General features: G+C 39.2%; 1 protein-coding gene across 4 annotated transcripts in view; it reads right to left on the bottom strand.

Annotated features, from left to right (window-relative positions):
- LOC148879245 (Survival protein SurE-like phosphatase/nucleotidase) overlaps positions 1-24,968 on the bottom strand; it is a 122,071-nt gene extending 97,103 nt beyond the window's left edge. For 3 of the 4 annotated variants that reach the window (XM_088960716.1, XM_088960717.1, XM_088960719.1), the window contains exons 1-4: positions 24,588-24,957; positions 23,528-23,622; positions 21,111-21,175; positions 5,061-5,104 (exon numbers count right to left, since the gene is read on the bottom strand). In XM_088960716.1, the coding sequence (XP_088816842.1) occupies positions 5,061-5,104; positions 21,111-21,175; positions 23,528-23,622; positions 24,588-24,730 (347 nt within the window). In that variant the 5' untranslated portion in view covers positions 24,731-24,957. Of the gene's footprint in view, positions 1-5,060; positions 5,105-21,110; positions 21,176-23,527; positions 23,623-24,587 lie in introns of all 4 variants that reach the window. The other variant, XM_088960718.1, reaches the window with a different exon arrangement.
- Between the last annotated feature and the right edge of the window lie 237 nt (positions 24,969-25,205).

Below are 25,205 nucleotides of genomic sequence, written 5' to 3'. Positions count from 1 at the left end.
CCAATACAAGTGATCCTCTCCTCTTCACAAAGAGAGTGTGATAATAGTTGTCAAGGCAACACCTAGGCAACAAGGTGCCCTTTGAGACTTGCCTCGCCTAATCGCCAAGCAGTTTTGTACTATGTATTATAAAATGCTTCTTTATTCTTTATTTTTTGACATTATAATTATAAAATAGGCACTATCAAACTAAAATATTCATTCTGTGTGTTTATATACTAATTTCTTTTTATTATTTTCTTATTTGTTAGGGTTTAATCAATACAAGCATTGCTAAATGATGTATTGCGCCCTCAAAGACTTAACATTGCTAAATGTTGTATTGAACCCTCAAAGACTTTAAAACCTAAACCAATAAGTAAGGAAGAAGTTAAAATTTTGTCTAATCTACCATGGGATCTATGTTTTCTTCATAAAAAAAAAAAAATCCATTGCCTAGGCAACCAGGCGACAAGGTGCCCCCCTATCGCCTAGCCTCGCCAAGGCGCCTTGTAAACTAAGTGAGACCTACTAGGTTTGTGTGTATCCAAAACGAATCAATGCCCTTCTAAACCTGTGAAACCATGCCTTAAGTGACTATTTTAAATCATATAATGACTTCTTCAGCTTAAAATTTTTCCTTCACCAACATCCTTATAAAAACCAGGTGGAAGGTCCATATACACCTCTTTTTTTTTTTTTGATAATTTCCATATACACCTCTTACAAATCACCATTAAGGAAAGCATTCTTAACATCAAGCTGGAAAAGCAACCATGAGTAATTAGCTACTAGGGACAAAAGATCTGAACTAAACTATCTTAGCCATTGGTACAAAGGTCTCCAAATAATCAATACCATAGGTTTGTATATACCCTTTTGTAACCAACATTGCCATGTGCCTCTTTATGATGTCATCGGCCCTATACTTCACAATGAACACCCACCCATCTACATCCAATTGTCTCCTTTTCTGCAAGAAGATCAACTATTTCCCATGTCTAATTCTTAATCAAAGGCTCCATTGCTTCTTGCATAGTTGTTCTCCACTCAAGTTCAGAGAAAGCCTCACTAAGGGCCTGCTCATTTCCTCTTAACTCTTATCTCTTAAGAGAAATCTTTTAACTTTTAGAGAAAAATGGTTGTTTGTTTCCTCTTATCTCTTATCACTTAAAGTGCAATCATAAAACTTTTTGTTTTCCAATGATTCCCCCAAAAAGACAAACAAAAACTCTCATATATGGGGTCAAAATGGATATTTGATAATTTTTAGAATTCAAAATTCAGAATTTAGAACAACTTTCTCTGCATTCAGAGTTCAGAGGAAAGAAAAGCTCACCAATACCAATATACCTCTTAATGTAATTATTGCACTTTCAGATGTCAAACTTCAGAGCAAACGAACAGGCCCTAACATTCTTGGGTATAGACACAAAATCTAGGGAAAAAATGAAGGCACAATAGGAAGGAGATAAGCCACTGTAGGAAAGATGGTGTGAAATGCAATGGGCTTTACATTTTCTCTTCCCATTGCGAGATCAACTGCAACATCATTATTAGGTACAGAAGCATCATCAATGGGATCAGAAACAACAACAGGCTCAAGGGAAATACCTAGAAGAGGAACAGATTGTAAGCTTTTATGCCCAAAACATTCCCCCTAAGGAGAAACACCAAAGAAAAAATATGTAGACCTGATGGTGGAGCTAATGGAGTAGATGAAGGAATAGGAAGAGGAACAAATTGTGAGCTTTTATCCCCAAAGCATTCCCTCTGAGGAGAACCACCAAAGAAAAAGTATGTAGACTCAAAGAAAGTAACATCCATAGTGACAAACCTAAGACTGGGTCATAACAACAGTACCCATTCTGGTTTTTGAGCATACCTAAGAAAGACACATTTCTTAGCCTTAGGATCCAGCTTCCTATGATGAGGACCAAGAATGTGACAAAAAAAAAAAAAAAACACATCCAAAAACTCTCAAAGGTATATGAAATATCTCACCCTCTAGAAACAGAAGAGTGTGGCACCTTAACCCAAGGATGCATGAAAATACACGGTTGAACAAATACACAACCGTGAGAACTACATCACACCAAAACTGAACAGGAAGTGAAGCATACACTATAAGACTTCTTGCCACTTCTACAATGTGTCTATTTTTCCTTTCTACTACCCCATTATGTTGCAGTGTATAATCACAACTACTCTGATGAATCACCCCCATGCTCTAAAAAAAGTGGGCTAAATCCTTCTCAAAATACTCTCTAGCATTGTATGATTTGAAAATCTCAGTCCTCACTCCAAACTGTGTGAGAATCATCTACTAGAACTATCACACCAAAATAGGTACCTCATCATGCAACCCCATCAAATATATCCAAGAATACCGAGTGTAATCATCCACAAACAAAAGAAAATAGCAATAACCACCCATTGGAGAAATATGATAAGGTCCCCATACATTAGTGTGAACAATATCAAAAGCAAAAGAACTTTTTTTATTACTTGATTTAAAAGAATGTCTGCAATGCTTTCCAAACTGACCAAACTTTCACACTCTAGACTGGACAATTGAACAAACTCAAACAATTTTGGAAATAAGCATTACAATGAACTGAAAGAAAGATTACTCAAACAATTATGCCACAACATAATCTAACTCACTAACTCTAACCCATTACTACTACTACTAACATGGTTACTGATATCTCATAGGCTCATTATACTCCGCTCCCTCACGACCACTTTCAATCATCCTCTTTGACTCTAGATCCTACAAAACACAATTACCAAGAAAGAAAGTCACTGAACAATTCAGAAGTTTTGCCAAACTACTCACAAAAAGAAGATTAGTGTGAAGTCTAGGAACATGTAAACCAGAGGACAAAGTAATACCATCAATGACCCTAGTTGTCCCTCTCCCAACAATGGAAATATAAGAACCATCTATTGTAGAGACTCTATCTCTACTAGAACACAACTGGTAAAAAGTAAAAAGGGTAGACATATTGGCCATATGCTCAGATGCTCCTGAATCTATAATTCAGGAAGTCCCTCCTTATCTGAGGTGGATGCATAATTTGCAATGGCATATGAATTACCTATGTGATCAAAAGTGGTAGTGTGACTAGCTCCTAAGCTTCTTGCACTTCGTTACCCACCTGAAGAACTAGAACTAGCCAAATCCTTCTTACTTATAAGCTGCCCATACTTCTCCAATTCTGTCCTAACTACTGCTACTACAATGGACTCCAAGCCAGCTTGAGTAAGAGGCCCTAATGAGTCTTCAATAATTGCCACATTAGCATTCCCTTTCTTGTTCTTGACCCAGACTGGTATAAGATGTGGGCGGAGCTTCCAGCAAGTTTCTCTAGTATTGCTTAGGCTTCTTGCAGTAATCACACCAAGTCCTTCTTGTCTTCCCTCCCAACCTCATTGCTCCCCCCTATCTCCTTTTGGCTTAGGTTTAAGTGTACTAACCATAGCCGACCGGTCAATCCCAAATTATCTCATCATAACATTCCTCTTACTCTCCTCTTCACACACAAAGGCATATGTTTGAAAAAGAGTCACACTTTCTCTAGAAAGAATGTGTTGTCTGGCAATATCAAATTCAAGGTTTAGTTTAGCCAAGAACTCAAATACCCTATTCTTCTCCACCATTTTTTGATAGGTTGCAACATCCTCAGTGTCTCTAAGTGATCTATCTCCTACCAAAGTGTTTTTAGCATAGAGAATTACATAGCAAGAGGTCTATCTCCCTGTTTTGTATTAATCACATGGTTCCTCAACTGATAGGTTCTGGCTACATTCTATTTCTGGGAATAGGTCTCAGTCACTCCATCCCAAATCTCCTTTGGAATATTAGCCCACAAAAAAAATTTACCAATGTGAAGTAACATTGAATTACACAACCAAGACATCACCATGTAATTTTCTTGCACCCACCGGGAAGAATATGTATCAGGTTTCTTCTCCTCCCCAATAATGTACCCCAATTTCGCACGAGCACCAATAGCCATTTTGGTTGATTGTGTCCGTTCTAAATAGTTTATACCATCCAATCTTATTGTGGTAATAATCCCAAATCCAAAAGGATCATTGGTACCTCCAAGATCGTATCGATCTCAGAAATAAGAGTGGAAAGCCTTTTCAGAGGAAGAAAACCTTACCCGGAGAGAAATCTCCCTTCCTAAGAGTTGTGGGAGAAGAGAGAAAAAGGTATCAATCTCTCCAGGAAGCTCAAAAAAAAGCCATAAATTGAACTACCCCTATAAAAAACTTAAAGAAGTTCAGAAAGGTCAAAGTACCCTACACCAGGTCAAAAATGAAAAGTCCAACTTGACTAGGATTCTTCCCCACACTCTAGTTCCTCGTGATTTTGATGCCAAAATACAGATCACCTTTGATGACTCAAACCCACCAAAAAATCATCAGGCATCTATCTCCTCATGCAGATGGTGATCTAGGACTGCATGAAGCCATGAATCAACCTCAAGAAACCCTAGCGTTGCTCTAATACCAAGTAGAAATTTGCTGAAACCAAAAACTGTAAAAGAAAGAGGAAGAAAAGAAGTGCTTTGTGAGAGAAGAAGAGAAGAGAAAGAGTAAAGAAACAAAGAAGGAAAAACTAATCTGGCCACCCCCTCCCATTAATATTTATACTTAAAATAAAAACTATGTACAATGACTGATATGCCCTTACAGGGCGGCTGATACCAAAAAAAAAACTCAATAAAAAACATAAAAGCACTACTCTAAAATCTCCCAAAAAATATGCTGTGGTCCCCACTTCCTATCTAAACAAAATCAAGTAACAAAACTATAAAAATCCTCAACAGATACGAGTACAAACCTTGATTTTCTCATCTTGCTAGACCATTTTAACAATATAATATAAAACTACTTTACTCAGCATCCTCCAAACAGTAGAAAATACACAAAAAGAAATGGTTTTACTAAAAAATGACTTCCAAGTTTGTCTTCCATTGAATTATATGGAGCCTAAGAAATTTTGTCCTGCTCAAGAATATACTGGTTAATAGTAAAAATAGTGCAACAAAGTATGTATTACTAACACGTGATATCCACAGTTGCTGCCCATATTGATGCCACTAATAACCTGTGAACAGGTACATGAAAAATATTAGTAATTCACAAAATCAAGTTTTTCTTTTATCTGTAACAAATGATTTCTTTATCAGTTTCAGAAATTTTAATGATTTTATAAAAAGGAATTTTGATTTACAAAGTCACTGACTAAAATACTACCCCTTATCCATCCATTATCTTTTAGTGTACATTCAATCTCCATGGCAAACCCTACCCCAGTACAACTCCTGGAATTAAATCCCCTTGCCTAATAAGGTGTCAGCTAGTCCATTACCTGATTACTTTATCCAATTGAATGATATTCATATTTCTCTAGGTATCACCTCTCTTATAATGTGCCTATTCACCCAAGGTTCTTTTTAGTTTTTTTTTCAAAAATGTCTCGGGGGGTCAGTTTTAGGCTTGCATACCCAGCTGAAAGTGATGAAATTCCGAAACACCGCTTATTTGGGGTTTTGGAAAGCTAATGATTTGATACAATGCACCTGATACAGGGTGTATCATATTGAAATTTTGAACCTTGATTCCACCACCACCTTAGAATCTCCTCAACCAAAACATTATTGTAGTTGAGGGATTTTTCCATTCTTAAAATTTTTCTTTTTATGAAGAGTAATGAAGAAAATTTTATTAAATAGAAAAGATAGATACAAACTTATTGGGTGTCAAGGTAACACCCAACCAACAGAACACTGGGAATTGCAGTAGTAGTATTGCTAGCACCTCATCTCTACTAGAGTTGCCAAAGCCTATAGGCCCATAATAGATGGTGGCTATCATGCCATGGCAGTCCCTAAACACACCTCCAATACCTGAATTTCCAGGCTACCTATACCGCAACCATCAAGGTTCAACTTGATAGTTCCACTTGCTGTGGTAAGTACAATAAGAAACCCATTTGCTGTTAATAAAGACAACACCACGAAAATGTAACTTTAGAAAAGAATGCAATCCCTATAAAAGAAATTTTCCCTATAGACCTCAGTTCCAGCATTGAGTAAGAACATTTACCAATCCATCCAAACCAAAGAGTGGGAAAGCCTCAACCATTGAACTAAAGGACAGTCTTCAAGCCCCACAAGAATCTCTTTTCCTCGTTAGCTAGATCATACATAGGTTATAGATGCTTTCGCCTTCTTTAAATGATGCATACACTAGATTGGATCAGGAGTGAGCCTGATAATATTATGTCCAAGCAACGTCTAAGAATTTCTATGCTAGAGGAAGGACACTCCAGAAATCCCTACTGAACCATTCCAGCTTTAATTTTATCATAACAAGTAGTTAAGCTTCACTTCAAATAACATTCTGTCTTTCTTCCAACCACCACAAATGATATGGTACCTCCCAAAAACATGCACCATCTAATTATGCATCACAGGGGGAGACCCAAGAATAAAGCCAAGAAGTGAATCCATATCAACAATGCAACAAGACAATTACTAGATCAGCTTCTTTTTGGGTTTCACATATCAAAAAATATTAGGTGACAAAAGCCAAGTTTTCTAATCTCTTCAGAGAGTCTAACGCGTGTTGTCCTCATTGTACTCAACTTGCCCACCACATATCCAAAATCCCTCCCTCTTGGAGGAGCGGACTTCCTAATTTTTCATACAATGAACAAAGAAATGGGATACAAACCTGCACATTGAGAAAATTGAATTGTGATTTCTGAACCATCCAAATCCCATTTAACCTTCAAGACCATCTTCTCATTCTGGACCTGAGAACCTTAATAGATTGCATCTTAACTTTTTACTTCAATTTATGACCCTTTCTCTGTTTTGTAGAGATTAGGAGAATATATATTGGGGTGGGAGTTGACTCATTCAACACCCTTCATGCTGTTTCTCATGTTTTCTCCCTTTCAACCCTATTCTCAAGAGAACAACAGACTGTCAGGGTATCAGAACAGTCCCTGAACTGGTTCAATTGGGATGAAGAGTGTGTAATTCTTCGCTGGTAAGGACTGTGGCTGCCAACTCAAGATCTTGATTGGAGACTATTTTAAATTTATTTAGAAAACTTTTCTGGAATTTTCTGTCTCAATTTAGAGGGATTTCTGTTCAATCTCAGATTTGAAGACTTCTGGAAACCAAACTGCTTCACTTCTGCTCAGCTCAGCACCATTGGTCTTCCCATTCTCTGATTTGTTTAGATTGAAACTTTTGATTAGGTGTCACCCTAATCATTCAAATCGGGTACATAAGTTTGATTTTGGTCGTCTTAAAACCTCATCTTCTACTGCTATTATGGGATGCCATATATTGTTTTTCGTTAAATCAGATTTTATTCCTCTACAAGATCAGGTTTCAGAGTTGTTTTTCTTTGAGATGACAAATGATGAGACTGAAACCATTCTTGCTAAACTGAATGGAGCCAACTATGGAATGTGGAAATTCCATTTTGATTTTTATGTTGAAGGGAGAGTAATAGAAGGCTATTTGAATGGTCCAGTCACTCAGCCTAGTGAAGTCGACACCAAAGCTTATCAGAAGTGGAAGTTAGATAATGGAAAACTGGTTTCCAGGATTTTTAGCATGATTGAGTCTAGTATTGTTGTGCCCATGAGGAGGATGTGCACTGCCTATGACATGTATTCTTATCTAAAGAAACCTTATCATCGGTTTAACATCTAGGTAATATCAGCTTGATTTAGAAATATTTGCCTATTGTGAAGGAGACAAGAAAACTCAAGAATATTATGCTGGCTTTCCTGATCTGCGGGCAGAATATTTGCCTATTCTATTGATACTTAACACACTACAGAAACATTTTGAGAAGCAGAAAGTTGGCCAGTTTCCTATGATACGTCAACCAGAACATGAGATTATTAGTGTAGAGAACACTGATGTGGGCCCCACTGCAGTGGTCCCCACTGTGTTCGTAGGACAACAGTATTTGTTTCAGTTATAGTAGTGTCAGTTTGAGTCAGTTTGCTAATTCAGCTATTATTTATTTCAGTTTTATTTACTTTCTTTATTATGTAAGTACCAAGGGCAGATGTGTCCTTTCATCATGTACTAAACATAAACCTATAAATATTAAGAGAGTGGCGGCGAAAGATCTGTAAGAATCTGTCCCTCCTTTCAGCAACTTGTGTACTCTTGCTTCTCTTCTATTCTCTCCCATTTCTCTCATCTTCTTTTCTGTTTTACAAACCTAAAACCTTTTAGGATTCAAGACTGATTACAGTCTTGATCTTCTACTTGGTATCAGAGCCTATCAAGGGCTTCTCATGTGTATCTAATCCAGCCGATCACATGAGAACTAGCTAGGGCTGGAAGCCTTGAAGAAGTTTTTCGGCGGCTGAATCTTGGAGATTACCAGGAGAGGTTCACAGCAGTTGAAGACTTGTCGCAGCCTGCAGAGAGTTGGTAATCAAGAAGAGGCAGCGAAGGTTAGGGTTCAGGTAACCCTAGAAGACAGTACAACAAAGGCAGGTAATCAGTAAGTAAGTTTGTTTCTTTACTGACTTTTAGAGATTGCAATCAGCCGAGATAGGTTGGACCTATCTAGAAAGAGGGCCCGAACTGTGTTCAAGTTTGCTCTAGGGTTTGGCTTGCCGAACTGTGATTAAGTTTGTGTCTAGGGTTTGATTGTTGGGCCGAACCCTCCTCTTCAAAGAGGATTAGTTTTTAGGGTTTCACAGTGCCCTACGACAAGTCCCACTGGTGCGGACTGCTTGGAGAGTGCAGATGAGCACTTTAGTGATTACAGATCACTCATTTTCTTCAAACCTAAAACCCTATTTTTGCTCTCACAGTAGTGGGCCCCACAGTAGTGGTTTCAGAGAACAGCATCTCAGATTGATAGACGATTGACTTCAGATCAGTTTTGTGTTGATATTCCTGTTCGGATCAGCCCAGTTTCAGATCACATCGGTTTTGTGTTGGTATTTCTGATCGGATCAGATCAGTTTCGGATCAGCTTTCAGACTTACTTCCTTGACTCTGTTTTCTGGTATAATTGCTCTAACAGTTTGTAGCCACTGAATCTTGATCAAAGATGGAGTTCAAGGGTCAGGGAGATAGTAGTTTTGGAAACCACAGTTATGGTAATGTATCTGAAACCGGGTTTCAGATTACAACTATGAGATTTGATGGGTCAAATTATTTGGAGTGGGCACAATCAGCCATGATGGCTATTGGAGGAAGGGGAAAATTTGGTTACCTCTTGGGAGATGTGAAAGAACCTTACAAGGAGGACCCAATATACACCAAATGGGTTCAAGAGAACTATTTAGTTATGGCATGGCTGTGTAATTCCATGCAGTCACATATCAGCCGAAATTACTTGTGGGCAAAAACAGCCAAAGAAATATGGGATGTTGTGAAAGAAACCTATTCCCAACCCCTTAATGTTGCCAGAGCCTATGAACTGAAATGTGAGGTGAACAGCCTTAAACAAGGAGAGAAGCCAGTTTCTGTCTACTTCTCTACCTTGAAATCCTTGTGGCATGAGATTGACCATCTGGAGACCCTTGAGTGGGAGAGTCCCAAAGATGCACAGACTCACAGAAAACAAGCTGAGACGAATAGGGTATTTGAGTTTCTGGCTGGTTTGAATTCAGAATATGACATTGTGCGACAACAGATATTGACAAGAGATAGTGTGACCCTTTCTCAAGCATACTCCTTGGTGCATAGTGAAGAGACCAGGAGGAAAGTTATGAAACCCAAGCCAGGGGTGACTCAGAAAGGGATCGGAAGAAGGAAGATAAACGGGATCTGGTATGTGAACATTGCAAGAAACCCAAGCACACAAAAGATACTTGTTGGAAGCTACATCCTCACTTAGTCCCAGCAAAACTGAGAAATAAGAAGGGTAATGCTCATATGGCAGTGAACACGGATTCAACATCCTCATCAGGTACATCCGTGGAGACTTTAGCTGTTGTTCGGGTTGCCCACATATAGTTGGAAAAGGAAGTTGGAAGTTCAGCTCAGCCATCCCAGTCCCCATCAGCTCCTGCTACATCTGCATTTGCACATTCAGGTACTCGAGCCTCAGCTTACCATGCTTCAGCTCCAGGTAATACTGATCACTGCTGGGTAATAGATTCAGGTGCATCTGACCATATGACTAGCTTGCCATCTTTGTTTACTTCTTATCACATGTCCTCTGGCCGAGATAGAGTATCCATTGTTGATGGCTCTCTTGTTCCCATTTCGGGCAAGGGGGACATCAAGTTATCGGACACTATCTCTTTATCTTCTGTTTTGCATGTTCCTACGCTTGATACCAACCTACTTTCAGTTAGTAGTATTACCAAACACATGAACTGTTCAGTAACCTTTTTCCCTGACCGATGTGTTTTTCAGGATTTGGAGACGAGGAAGGTGATTGGAACTGGTCGTGAGACGAACGGGATCTATTTGCTTGGAGAGAGTACCCGACGGGAAGAGTCAGTGGATAACAAGTCTTTTGTTTCCCAGTTTGTGAGTTCGGTTATGCTTTGGCATAACCGATTAGGTCATTTGTCTTTTAAGTCTTTGAAGAGTCTGTTTCCTACTTTATTTGAGTCTGTTGAGTTATCAAAGTTGAGGTGTGAGAGTTGTGATCTTGCCAAACATTGTAGAACCTCTTATTCTTTAAGTAATAAAAGGAGTAATTTCCCTTTTGATATTGTACATACTGATGTTTGGGGGTCATATCATATCTCTTCTATGGGTGGGTACAGATATTTTCTACTGTTTGTTGATGACCATACCCAGTTTTCTTGGGAATATCTTATGCGTTCTCGGGATGAGGTTCCTGCTCTGACCCAAAACTTCCATCAAATGATTCTCACTCAGTTTGGAGCTATAATCAAAGTCCTCAGATCTGATAATGCAAAGGAATACTTTGCTCAACCATTGACCTCCTACCTTCGTAGCCATGGAGTTATTCACTAGAGCACTTGCCCTTATACACCACAGCAGAACGGCGTTGCCGAAAGGAAGAATAGGCATATCTTGGAGGTGACTAGAAGCATTATGTTTACCTCCAATGTACCTATTCGCTTCTGGGGTGATGCTATCCTCACGGTAGTTTATCTCATTAATCAAGTTCCTTCCCGGGTCCTTGATATGAGAACCCCCTTTTCCCTTCTTTACCCAGACAAGGAGTTGTTCATTGTTCCCCTTAAAACCTTTGGTTGTACCTGTTTCATCCAGCTTCTCGAGCCTCATCATTCCAAGTTTGACACTAAGACCTCCAAATGCATTTTCCTTGGTTATGCACAAACTCAAAAGGGTTATTGCTACTATGATCCGGTTTCAGAATAATGGTTTGTCTCTATGGATGTCACCTTCTTTGAGGAGACACCCTATTATCCTAGGGTTTCTCCTCAGGGGGAGAGCAGTAAAAGTGGGGCTGTTTTGAGTTTCTTTCCTCAGGGGGAGAGCAGTGAGAGTGGAAGTGGGGCTGTTTTGAGTTTCTTTCCTCAGAGGGAGAGCAGTGAGAGTGGAAGTGGGGTTGTTTTGAGTAGTGAGAGTGGAAGTGGGGCTGTTCCTTTACCTATTCCACTGGGTAATGAAGGCTGTAGTGGTGAGGGTGGTCAGAGGGAGCCGGAGTTGAGAGTCTATCACAGGCGATGCAGGCAGGTTGATCCTAGTCTTCGGCAGTCCGGCCAGATCCAGTTCCTTCTGCGGCTCCAGATGCAAAGCCTACTGAGATACCTCTCGCTGTTGCCACTTCCCCTCCTGTGGATGACCTTGATCTCCCTATTGCCATTCGCAAAGGGAAACGACATTGCACCACTTCTACAGCTCACAGCATCTCACAGTTCCTATCCTATGATCGTCTATCACCATCTTACCGGTCCTATCTCACTTCCATTGCCGATGTCCCTATTCCAAGAACAGTGCAAGAAGCCTTATCGGTTCCAGAATTGAAAGATGCAATGCAAGTCGAAATGGATGCCCTGTTGAAGAATAATACCTGGACACTGGTTGACCCACCAAAAGGAAAGAAACTGGTGGGATGCAGATGGGTATTCACTGTGAAGCATAATGCTGATGGCTCTATTGAAAGGTACAAAGCCCGACTGGTTGCAAAGGGATTCACTCAGACTTATGGTATAGACTACTTGGAGACCTTTGCCCCAGTAGCCAAGATGACCACCATTCGAGTTTTGTTATCCCTTGCAACAAATCATTCTTGGCCCCTGTTTCAGATGGATGTTAAAAATGCCTTTCTGAATTGAGACTTAAAAGAAGAGGCTTACATGCAGTTGCCTCCTGGATTCTATGATACAGAGACAGGTAAGAAGGTTCGCCGACTGAACAAGGCATTGTATGGTTTGAAGCAGTCACCTAGAGCCTGGTTTGATAGGTTCAAATTAGCCCTTGGAAGGTTTGGTTATGTACAAGCCCAGTCAGATCATACACTATTCATCAAAAGGATGGAGTCCTCTCTAACACTACTAGCAGTATATGTAGATGATATTGTGGTGACAGGAAATGACAGTCATGAGATTGAGTCTCTCAAGCAGCTCCTTCATCAAGAGTTTGAGGTAAAAGATCTCGGTGCACTACGGTATTTTTTGGGTATTGAGGTTGCTAGATCCAAGCAGGGGATTTTTATCTCTCAGAGAAAATATGTTCTAGATCTGTTGGCGGGAACTAGAAAGCTGGGTGTTAAGCCGGCCGATACACCCATCGAACAAAATCACAAGATTAGTGCAGAGGGTGGGGACCCTCTTGAGGACAAAGTTATGTTCCAACAGTTGGTTGGAAAGCTTCTATATCTCTATCTCACTCAGCCGGATATCAGCTATGCAATTAATGTTGTCAGCCAGTACATGCACTCCCCTAGAACTTCTCATCTTCTTACGGCAGAACGAATATTAGCATACTTGAAGAGATATCCGGGCTGGAAGTGTTGATGACAGAAGGTCTACCTCTAGATATTGTGCCCTTGTGGGAGGTAACCTTGTCTCTTGGAGGAGTAAGAAGCAGAGTGTTGTTTCCCGCCGCTCCAGTGCTGAAGCAGAATACAGGTCAATGGCTAATGGAGTGGCTGAAATCTTATGGCTGAGGTCACTACTTGAAGAGTTGGGTATTGACTATGAAAAGCCCTTAATGTTGTATTGTGATAATCAGGCAGCTATTAATATAGCCCACAACCCAGTGCAGCATGATAGAACTAAACATATCGAAGTTGATCGACATTTTGTGCGAGAAAGAGTTATATCACAAGAAGTGTGTCTTTCGTACATCACATCCAATATGTAGCTCGCGGATATCCTCACCAAGGTTGTACCAAGGAAGAAGTTAGAGACAGACCTATCCAAGTTGGGCATGATAGATATCTACTCCCAACTTGAGAGGGAGTGTAGAGAACACTGATGTGGGCCCCACTGCAGTGGTCCCCACTGTGTTCGTAGGACAACAGTATTTGTTTCAGTTATAGTAGTGTCAGTTTGAGTCAGTTTGCTAATTCAGCTATTATTTATTTCAGTTTTATTTACTTTCTTTATTATGTAAGTACCAAGGGCAGATGTGTCCTTTCATCATGTACTAAACATAAACCTATAAATATTAAGAGAGTGGCGGCGGCAGATCTATAAGAATCTATCCCTCCTTTCAGCAACTTGTGTTCTCTTGCTTCTCTTCTATTCTCTCCCTTTTCTCTCATCTTCTTTTCTGTTTTACAAACCTAAAACCTTTTAGGATTCAAGACTGATTACAGTCTTGATCTTCTACTATTAGACCCAATATGTTGAGCAAAGGGGTTCTTCCACATTTGGCTTCAGTATTGGGCAGTGTTTAGAAAACTGGATCGAAATGGCCGGTCAGACCGGTTGAACCGTGACCCGGGACCAATAACTGTTTTTGTTAAAAAGCCGGTGAAAACCAGCTAACCGTCCAGTTTAACCGAAAAAACGGTGAAGAAGTCCAAGTTTCATGAAACAACCCGGGTCTTCAATAAATTGAAATTTTAAAATGTATTTAACAAGATTTGAACCCATGGCCTCTTATTCTATATATTGCTTAATTACCACTAATTGACCTCTTAACTTGTGTTAAATAATGACTCTTTATTGTAATTATGCATGTATTTTAAAGAAAATGTAAATTAAGAGACTTGAACCCTGGTTATTTGATTTAAAAACTAAGGAACTTGCCATCTATACACCATATTTAAGTATATTAAAAGTTGTAAATTATTTTATATATAGTATTTATATGACCTGTAATATATATGTATATGCCACGTTATCATGGTTCGACCTCCAGCCCAACCTCGATTGAACCTCTGACTTGTGACCCTCTCCCTTCTCCAGTTCTATATGCTCGGTCCGGTTCTTTGAACATTGGTATTGGGTGAACTTCTTAGGGAGGAAACAAGGCTTCTAACTACAATTGGGCTTGACAAGAAATCAATTAAGACTAGAACTGATATTGCTTTCATAAATCATAATTAGCAAAGGAAAGAAATCAGGTCAAAGGGGTCCATCTAAAGTTCAAATGCTACGAGTGTAAGAAGTTCAGCCATGTCATGACCCACTATAGGAAGAAAAATGTTTGTACCTATTGCAAACAACATGGACACATTATCCCTGATTGCCCTATCCGACCTATAAAGGGGCTCGGAAGAAAACCATGCCCTGTGCTTATCAAGCCACTGAGGGGTAATCAACTGATTCTTCTACATCCTTGGATGATCAAAAAATCATCAAATTCCTTCTCTATCTTCCTGCTTTTTCTACTATTGGCCTGGCTAATAAATCTCCTAGTAATTGTTCTTCTCTTTCTTATTTTTCAACTATTAACTCTAATGCTTCGAATCATATAATAGGGGCACATCCCAATCAACCCAATAATTTACATGCACCCCATCACAAACATATTATTATGGCTAATGGTGAAAAGTTAGACATCATTGGTTGCAATATCTACCTCTGCCCATCTCACCCACTACTTCCTTTTCCCTTTCTAAAACCCTTTTTGTTTCTAACCTAACTACATATAATCTGAGGAGCTATACTCGAAGTAGCAAAGAAGAGAAGAGAACCACTGAAATGAAGAGAATGTCGAACTGTACTAGCCAGTCGACCAGTCTTTTATTTATAGATGAATGTAGTACAAGGTACAAGAAATTACTGGGATGCCCCTGATTAGTGATGGGACACCCAGATGACTTAAATCATTAAACAGGACGAGGCCCATTAACACAGGCCCAGTTACAAGATAAGTTAAACATAAGAATGGGCTAATAAGAACTCTTATCAGCCGAACATCACTCTTAACATTCTAACACTTCCCCTCAAGCTAAGCATGGATATCAATCATGTTTAGCTTGCCAAGTATGTCCCTGAATCAAATGCCACATTCCTGCTTTCATTAGGGCTTTCATCTCCTCATCCATGGCTTCTTTCCACCTTGGATCAGATGCCACCTCTGAATACCTGGAAGGGACACATACAAAGGAAAGAGCAGACACAAAGGAATGATAGGCAGGGGATAAGTGTGAGTAAGAAACATAATCAGCTATGGGATGTCGAGTGGTACAAGAATGAACAGGCTTACGGAGAGCAATAGGAAGATCCAAATCTGAATTGAGTTCAACTGCTTGCAATCATAAGGTTGAGGGCCCTTCTTCCTTCTACTGTATGTAAGTATCTCTTTCTCTTGTTTACTGGAACCTTCAGAAGCATCAGCCGAATATGGAGAAGTAACTGGCACAGTGGGAGTATCACTAGGTTGACCCGGAATGTTACAGCTAGGAGTAGTGGAAGGTGATGAAAGGGGAACAAAAAAGAAGGGAGACTGAGAATCCTCTTCCAACCCACTACTCTCCCCTTGAAGAGGATTATGAGAAAACTGGAAATAGGGTTGAGACTCAAAAAAGACTACATCTTTGGTGACATTTTTTCTTGGAGACAAGATCATAACACTTATGCCCCTTTTGTGTAGGAGAATACCCCAAAAATATTCCCTTTGTATCCTTAGGATCCAGCTTGGTTTTCTTTGGATCCTTCACATGTATGAAGCATGTACAACCAAAAACCCATGGGGGAAGAGGAAACTCTGGAAGAGTGGGACACAAAACAGAAAAAGGAGTCTCCATACCCAGTACCTTAGATGGCATCCGATTTATCAGGTATGATGCAGTGAGAACAGCTTGAGACCAATATTGCTTGGGCACATTGTGCTGGAAAAGAAGGGATCGAGTTGTCTCCAATAGGTGCCTATTCTTGCGCTCAGCAACCCCATTTTGCTGAGGGGTGTAAGCACATGATGATTGATGTATCATGTCTGCATCTTCCATGAATGAGTTCAGGGATCTTTCACAGTATTCAACCATCTTGCAAAACATCATAGTTATCCGGAGAACTTCATCACGTCCTTTCAACAGATAAATCCAAGTGCACCAAGAATAATGGTCAATAAAATTGATAAAGTAACGGAAGCCATCATTGGAAACAATGGGTGAAGGACCCCAAACATCAGAATGAACCAAATCAAAAGGGGCTTGAATTTCATTAGACATTGGATACATTGATCGACATTGTTTTGACATTTGACACATATCACAAATTAAACTTTGACTCGGAATGCCCTTACATAGTTTGGGAAACAACACTGCTAAAGAAGAAAAAGACAAATGACCTACCCTAGCATGCCACAAGTGTAGCCTAGCTATTGACTCCACACTTTCCGGACTAGTAGTAGCAGAAACTTGCAAGACTGAGCTGACATCCTCATCAAAATAGTAGAGGCCCCCATACTCATGACCACTCACAATCGTTCTCCTCGTCAATCTGTCCTAGAAGACACAATGAGAAGGAAAGAAAGTTATACTGTAGTTCAAATTTTTTGTAAGCTTTGAAACAGACAACAGATTTGATGTAAGACTAGGAACATGAAGGACTGATTTAAGAGAGAGATCCTTGCTTAGGTCAACCACCCCCTTTCCAGAGATGGTGGAGAGGGACCCATCAGCTACTCTCATCATATCTTGGCCAGACAACAAATGATATGCAGAGAATAAGGACATATATGTCATATGGTCAGTGGCTCCGAAATCAATCACCCAAGAGGTAGAATTAATGGCACTAGTTGCACTAAATGCAGAGGTTGTACCTGATTTGGCAAGAGAGGTGGAAGCTAAAGAATTGTTCTTCAAACGGGCTAATGCCTGGCTTAGAACCTCTACCTCACTAGCTGTGAAGCCCGAAGTACTTGGTCCAGAGGAGTCGGCAGCCTGCCTTGCGGTGGAAGAGGACACTGTCTGAGTACTCTGTGAGTTGTCACTACTGTTGTTGGTGGCAAGATTCCCACTTGCTGTGTGGCCCTTATGTTGTCTTTTGTCCTTTCTCAGAGCAATTGGCTTCAAATGAGGGTACAAGACCCAACATTTCTCCTTTGTGTGTTTCTCACCACCACAGTGGGTACACTTGAGGGACTTCTTGTCTGAAAATCTATTCCCCTTAGTGGAGACTAAGGCTGAATGTTCTCCAGGTAGTTCTGTTGACTGTGTCTAGGAGTCAATTTGCATCTCCTTTCTCCTTACTTCTTCATTCCTCACCAGATAGTAGACATGGTGAAGCTCAGGTAATTCATCTCTCCCTAGAATCTGTGACCTTATACCTTCATATACAGGGTCTAGGCCCACCAGAAACTTAAAGGCTCTGCCCTCCTCAATCTGCTTGTCATGCCTCTCCTTATCCTTGGCATTTTCCCAATCCAAAATCAAGTGGTGGTCAAGCTCTTCCTAGAGGCCTTCCAGTGTTGCAAAGTATGTTGCCACGAACACGTCTCCTTGCCTTAGGGATGCAATGTCTTAGTTCAGCCTGTGGATTCTAGCATTGTTCTTTTTCTGACCGTATGTCTTGGATACTTTCTCCCAAATTTTAGCTGCCGTAGGGAAGTGATGAACAATTCTGGCCACCCGAGGAGTCATGGATGCCAGCAACCAAGACATGACTATGGCATTTTCCTTGCGCCACACGGTGTATTCAGGACTGCCAATTTCTAGTTGTTTCTTGTCTCCATCCAAATAGCCTATGAGATCACGAGAGGTAATGAACAACATTGCTGAGACGGACCACTCTCTGAAGTTATACTCATCCAGCAGCACACTTGTAATCTGCAAGCTGTGTAGATTAGGGTTTTCCAGGTTTGAGGACCTTGTGACAGGTCTATTATCTCTAGAGGAAACTTCACCGGATAGTGACAACATCCTGACTTCAGTCCAAGAGTTGTTCACAGTGCTGTAAGTGATTCTGTTTAGGACTGGCCGAAGTGGTCACAATGTTCACAGTGCTGGTAGAAGTGTTCACAGTTCGGGTACAGTAGCAAGTAAAGGTCTGTAATTGAACCAGTTCACAGTGCTGGTAAAAGTTCAAGGTTGCAACTGTGCAGTGCAGAAGTAGGACTGGTAACCGACCTGAAAAAATCTGTAACTAAAGTTGCCACAATTCTGTAAGTCTTGCTGATGCACCGAAGCTGCAACTGTAGAAGAGGCTAAGTCTTTACCACTGTTCAGCGCAAGTCTTTCTGGAGCACCGAAGCTGCAACTGTAGAGGAAGCTCTCCCCCTTTCGGCTAGTGCTAGGACTGCTGGAATCAGTCCTCAACTAGGTCTGTCCTATACAGACCTCTCTTAGTAGCCCAATAGCTACTACTTGCAGAAAATAACCTAGTAGGACATCTACTTCTGGGTCTTACTTCCCTTGAGTCCTACAACCAAGAGAAACCCTAGGTTCGAACTTGCTTTACTCTCTTACACTCCTAGGTCTTTACTGCAGCAACCCAGAAAAGGAAGAGAGAAGATGAAAAGACAGCAAGAGAAGAGAGTGCGCCTGCTGAACCCAAGAAGGAGCTAATGCTCTGATACCATGTAATCTGAGGAGCTATACTCGAAGTAGCAAAGAAGAGAAGAGAACCACTGAAATGAAGAGAATGTCGAACTGTACTAGCCAGTTGACCAGTCTTTTATTTATAGATGAATGTAGTACAAGGTACAAGAAATTACTGGGATGCCCCTGATTAGTGGTGGGACACCCAGATGACTTAAATCATTAAACAGGATTAGGCCCATTAACACAGGCCCAGTTACAAGATAAGTTAAACATAAGAATGGGCTAATAAGAACTCTTATCAACCGAACATCACTCTAACATTCTAACACTACAAATCCTATTTATGTTGGCCAATTGGTTAATGAAGGTAATACTGTTATTTTTTTCTCGTAATGGTTGTTTGATTCAGGACCTGCACACTAGGAAGGCAAACAGGAAAGGATGTAGACTGAGCCATCTAGCATGGAGTTCGAGAAGTCATAGACTTCTGCATTGGCTACTTATTTTACTTCTTCAAAGGGACCTTTGATAATGGATAAAGCTGTTGAACTGAAAGATTTATTACTTTGTCTTTTAGTTGTTAAAATAATTAAGTAATAAAATATTCAATTCAGCTTCAGCCATTAAGGAGCCCACAACCTCCTTAAAAACTTATTCGCTAAAAGACAAAGCAATGAACTTTCAATTCAGCATTTTCAACCATTACCAAACAGACCCTAAGTGTACTTTTTTGGGTCCAGTGTTTTTAAAAGGCATGAGGCATACGCCTAGAAGTGTGCCTCCAAGAGAAGTGTCCCCAAAATGACCAAAGGAGCATGCTGAAAGCGCTTATGCTTCTAAGGAGGCTTACACTTCTTGCATTCTGAACTATGCCTCACGCCTCCAGGTAGTGAAATGCCTCGCATCACACCTCTGCATTTTAAAACATTGGGATGAATATAAAAGTATATGGTACAACCAACTGCCCCAATGCCCCTTATAAAATAAACTTGCATTGGCAACTTAATATCCCAGCACTAGAGCTGGGTCCTCCTAGACTAGAGGCCATCCATTTATGGCCCCCTGACCTCAACTTGATAAAACTGAAATTATGACAGAGGTTCTTTGGGAAACCCAAGTAACTCAAACATTAGAGTACCCAGGCATTAGGAATCAAGTAGTATCTACAACTTCTCAATGTCTGAGGGGAAAGTGCATTCTTGTGAAGCAGAGGCTTTTTCTCTCTTATTGAACCTCAAAGTTTCCCTTTCTCTTGGCCTGGATGGATTGGTTGTAGAAGGTGGAATGAGTGTTGTATTGTGTCTGTCTGTTTGTCCTAGAGTTCATTGTCATTTGGTTAGAAAGACTTGAGTCCTTGGATACCAGGATGTACTCACAAGTGCCTAAAACTGCCAATGACTTTACAGACTCTCTCTCAGGAAGGTCCTTTCAATCTGGGGATCTTTTAAATTTGTAGTAATTGTTTTTTTTCTTTTGTTTTTGTGTCTGGCTTTCACAGTTGAACCCCTACTCCATTTTATGCTGCTGTTTCTCTCTCTTTTTTTCTTTTTTTAATAACAACAGAAGTATTTCATTAAAGCAAAACTCCACACTGCCTACAAATGTGGACAGCAGACCAAGAGAGAACAAAGAAAGCTCCAAAAATCAAGGAGCTGAAAGATACAGCTATAGATCTATTGCATATTACAACCCAGCCCAAGGAAACCCCACTCTTTCTCCATTAATAAAATTAATATTTTGGATAAAATTAATCTTTATCAACTATCCAGCTGAACGAAATCATGATATGATCCATTGATAACCTACTTCCTAACTATTTAACCAGGAAATGATCAAACAAAAAGTTAGCAATTAAACATGAAGCCATTTTTCTTATCCACTGACACATTCCTACATTGATCTCCTCTTGCCAGTTAGAGGTTTAATGTCTAGAGAATCCTTTGGAATTCATTGCCTTTTCACCTTACTGGACCATATTATAGAAAAGGAATGTTCATATCTTCAAAGGAAAGAGATCTGATGCTAACCCCATCAAAAGAAAGATTGAAAGGTATTGATTCTCAAGGAGTTTGGGGGTTTCTACCACAACCATTTTTGGATACATAAAATTTAAAGAGCATACTTTTACATTATTTTACATGGTTCCAACTGATTAACCACGTAAAATTCACAACATCAAAATTAAATTAAATTATGAAACTATATAGAGTCTAAATAACTACCAGATCAGGAATTGTAGAAAACAATGCTTTGGAAATACCCAAAGAAGCACAATCTGCTGGTGTTCCTGCAAGTAATGTCATAATTAGATCTTGTAATGAAACAAATCTTAATTAAAAGTCAAATTGAATGTTCAGTGATCAATTTGCTAAGGAATTTGAAATTGCATGTCTATCAAACAAATGATAACCCCGGTCACATGATCATCTGCAATTGGCACTGACACACAATCAAATCATGAGCACTTGGAGAGGAAGTGAATATCAAGAAAGCAAAAGAATAAAATGGTAAGTAGTGGCTGAATATGTAATGAATGTTAATCTCCTAGTCATAATGTTAAAGTGCAGTGTTAATTGATTTCTATGATGCTTGATTAAGAACCATAGATGAACTCTAAACACAAGATAAGCTCTTCTTTCATATTCTCAAGAAATGCAATAGAAACTAACAATTTGATATGTGGCACGGATCACATTAACCTCACTATTCACTCTTACCTTTTGCTCTCTCTCTCTATCATCGCAATGGATAAAAGTAGTCTTATCTGGTAAAATAATGCAAATTGAAACTAACATCACACACTAAGAAAGTTGTAACTTTTTCAAAAGCAAAAGCTAAGACTAAGTTGTAACTTTTTCCTGATAGTCATAATTGAAACTAACATCACACACTAAGAAATGTAAGAAGTTGAAATTTATGAGTGATGATTAATAGCAGCCTCTACCTTAAACCTACTGAGATGATCAGCATCAAGCCCAGAAAAGCTACCCGAGTTGGTTGGCCATCTAATCGATCCCACTTTCATAGGGCATATTCATATTGTAAAAATATGTACCGGTGCTATAGCTTCAGAGTAAAGGGACATTACGCCATTGCACCATTACCCAATATTGGTCCTAGCTATCCTAGGTCTTGAGAGAATAGACCAGATATGGACCTAACTTTTGGCATCTTTTTCACAAAGTGACTGCTCTCAGACTTAAACCCACATTCTCACGCCTGTCGGTTCAAGATTGTTATTATTGGACCAAACAATGGACCCCTAAATGTCTTTACCTCAATAATCTATTAAATTAATGTAAAAGTACCCAAGACTCACAATTGCAAAATCTGAGCATATGCCAATAAATGGATTTCATGCATGATGGTTGCAGCATTAGAATCTTTACATTAAACATTGCACTTATATCCTTTCCCTAAAGCTTTCTTCAATTTTTCAGCATGATTTTTTGTCTACTAATATCGTTGTCTAGTCCTTTTAAGATGTTATAAATGGCCACCCACTATATTACACGCTCAGATCTAGGGGTCGAAATGAATGGAGCTTTTCATGAGCTATTCGAGCTCGCCTCATGAAAAGCTCAATCCGGCTCAGTTTAAACCAAGCTTCGAGCCAATCTCGAGCCTAATATATAGTCTTGTTTTCTAATCAAGCTGAGCTTGAGCCCAGTGAAGCTCGGCTCGTGAGGCTTGCAAGCCTAATATATACATACATATAAGTTGTATATATATATATATATATATATATATAAGTTATATATAATATATATTATATGTGTAATAATATTTATATATATAATATTTTTATTTTTTATGTATAATAATAAACAAATTTTAATAAAAATTATTTGTATATGTATAATAATATTATTATATATATAATATTTTTTTATATGTATGGTAATAAATAATTTTTTTTGAGAAAATTTAACCAGAACTTATCAAGAAAAAAAGGGGGGATCAAGGGGAGTTATACAAAGCAGGGGGAACCCCTACAAGTTACAAAGGAGGAAGCTTGTTGCTATACAAATGCTCCAAATACACACCAAATTTAGCTAAGCCATCTGCGGTATGATTGTGTTCCCTATGAATCCAAACTAAATTAACATTCAAACCATCCAAAGAATCCCAAGTTTCAATCAGATAATGATACACACCAAATTTATTCTTAATTTTTTGTATGTAGAATAAAAAATAATTTTCATATGTATAATTTTTATTTTTTATAGAAGCTTGGCTCACAATCAAGCTTGAATTCGAGCTCAAGCTCAAGCCTAACACATTTTTGGCATGACGAGCTTGAATAGCCAGATATTCAGATTGGCTTGGCTCGAATACACCCCTACTCAGATCATTGTTACCTTGCAAACCTCCATTATAAAAGCATACCCACCTAAGGTTTTACAGAAAGGTTTTGGCCCTACTCTAATTTTGGCCCTCATGTGGAAGAAGATAAATACAAAAGGTTTTACTGAAAGGAAAATACACACCTTACCACTTCTAATAATGTGTATTATATGTCAAATGACTAAATCCAAACAATAAAGATAATTCAAATGAATAAAAATACACATTAAAGAAAAAATCTGTACTAAATAAGATGTTGAATCAAAGTCAACAATTGCATGTTAGAACCAACCAGAAACTGCATAAGCTGTTGTTCCTTCAATTTCAACTCTGTTCACAGAAAGAGCATGACGCCATGTAATGCTGTGACTAACAGCAGATTTTTCCCTGTCAAAGTGCAAAAACAAGGATATAATGACTGCATTAATCTGTTGGCACTGCTTGAACAGTTAACTTTCTATAATTAGATAATCAGAAAAAAAAGGATTACACCCTTTAACATGCAAAACACATGACTCACACTAATGCATCAATAATGAACATCCAACTTGCTTGTTTCCTTGTAAAAGCCATAACTCTTTACCAGAATATGGTTGACTATCAGGGAATAGAATTCTAACGTTGGGCAATAGAATCTTGTGATATGTAAAGATATTTAGTTCGGATACGTGAGTCAGTAATCATACATTACTGGATTAAAAACATAAATGTTCTATTTTTGTCATAAATGAGTATATTCTCTATGCAATAAACCCCAAACAAACAGACTAAACAGTAAATAGTAAGTGAAAATGCAAATTTCTCATATCAGACTATTTACTTTCAGGAACGACCCTGAGATCAAATTACAGATTATTTCTCCAAACGATAAACAGGTTAGCAGTGCACTACTGCACTGCAGATTCTGTACACACAGTATTGCTAGTGACAAAAGAATTACAGGAACAAAAGCAGAATTAAAGAATTAGCATTGCAACCAGAGTAGACTGTAAACCCCGCTCATGTCAAGGAAAATTTTCTATCCCGGTTGCGGGACGAAAACCCAAGGAATTACATGCCCAAGTCCAAAAAAATAAAAATCTTCAACTAAGAAACCCATTTTCTAGAATAAGAAATCCTTCATGCCGGATACATTTAAAAAGAAAACAAAGAAAAGAAGTTAAACATCCGAAACTAATAATGCTCAACAACCATTAAGAATCAGCATTCATAGAATCAAATATTGATTGTTCAAAATCCAGGCAGCCATGTAGCACTGGATAATAGAAACACGACAAGGTATAATACAAGTATATTTTGTAGTAGAAAAAAAAAAAAAAAAAAAACAAAAGCAAGGACGACGGAAGACTTACGAATCAGGTGCGCAGACCAGAACCTCGTAGAGATTGGTGGAGACCAAGACCTGAGCAAGAGCTCTTAAGCCGGGAGCATCAATCCCGTCGTCGTTGGTTACCATGATTACCGGCCGAGTACTGGAGCCCTGAACACCCTCCATTTCCGTTTAGAAGGAATTTCGATCACAGTTGGAAGGTTGGATGAGAAACGGAAAAGGGAACCGCCCGCCGCTTTGAGTACAAATTACAAATTATGAAGAGGCTCTGGAGGGAGATTCCGCGGCAGTAGCAGTGGTTTTTCCCCCCGGTCGTAGTAGAAGTTGTTGTTAACCGACTTTCTGTTTATAATACATTAATGGTTTTTAACACGCGCATTAGTCATTAGCGCAAGATCTCTCGACCGTCGATCTATTGATAATAAGGCTTCTTTTAAGTGGGCTCCATTGACCATTGACCAGACACCTGAAAGAAGGGTGATCCGGTTACTTTTCATTAGATCCTTTCTCTCGACACAAATTCAAAATTATCGTTATTCGTCAATGTGTTCGACTGTTCTCTGCGTTTTGCTGACGCACATTCCTCTTTTGGAGTTGGAATCTCTTTCAAAATCGCAAATCAGGTCAGGAGAGCTTAGTC

This window comes from Nelumbo lutea, chromosome 1, assembly GCF_056320005.1.
Source record: "Nelumbo lutea isolate HS-2025 chromosome 1, American lotus-T2T, whole genome shotgun sequence".
Taxonomy (NCBI): Eukaryota; Viridiplantae; Streptophyta; class Magnoliopsida; order Proteales; family Nelumbonaceae; genus Nelumbo; species Nelumbo lutea.
This window is presented reverse-complemented; position numbering and strand designations above follow the sequence as displayed.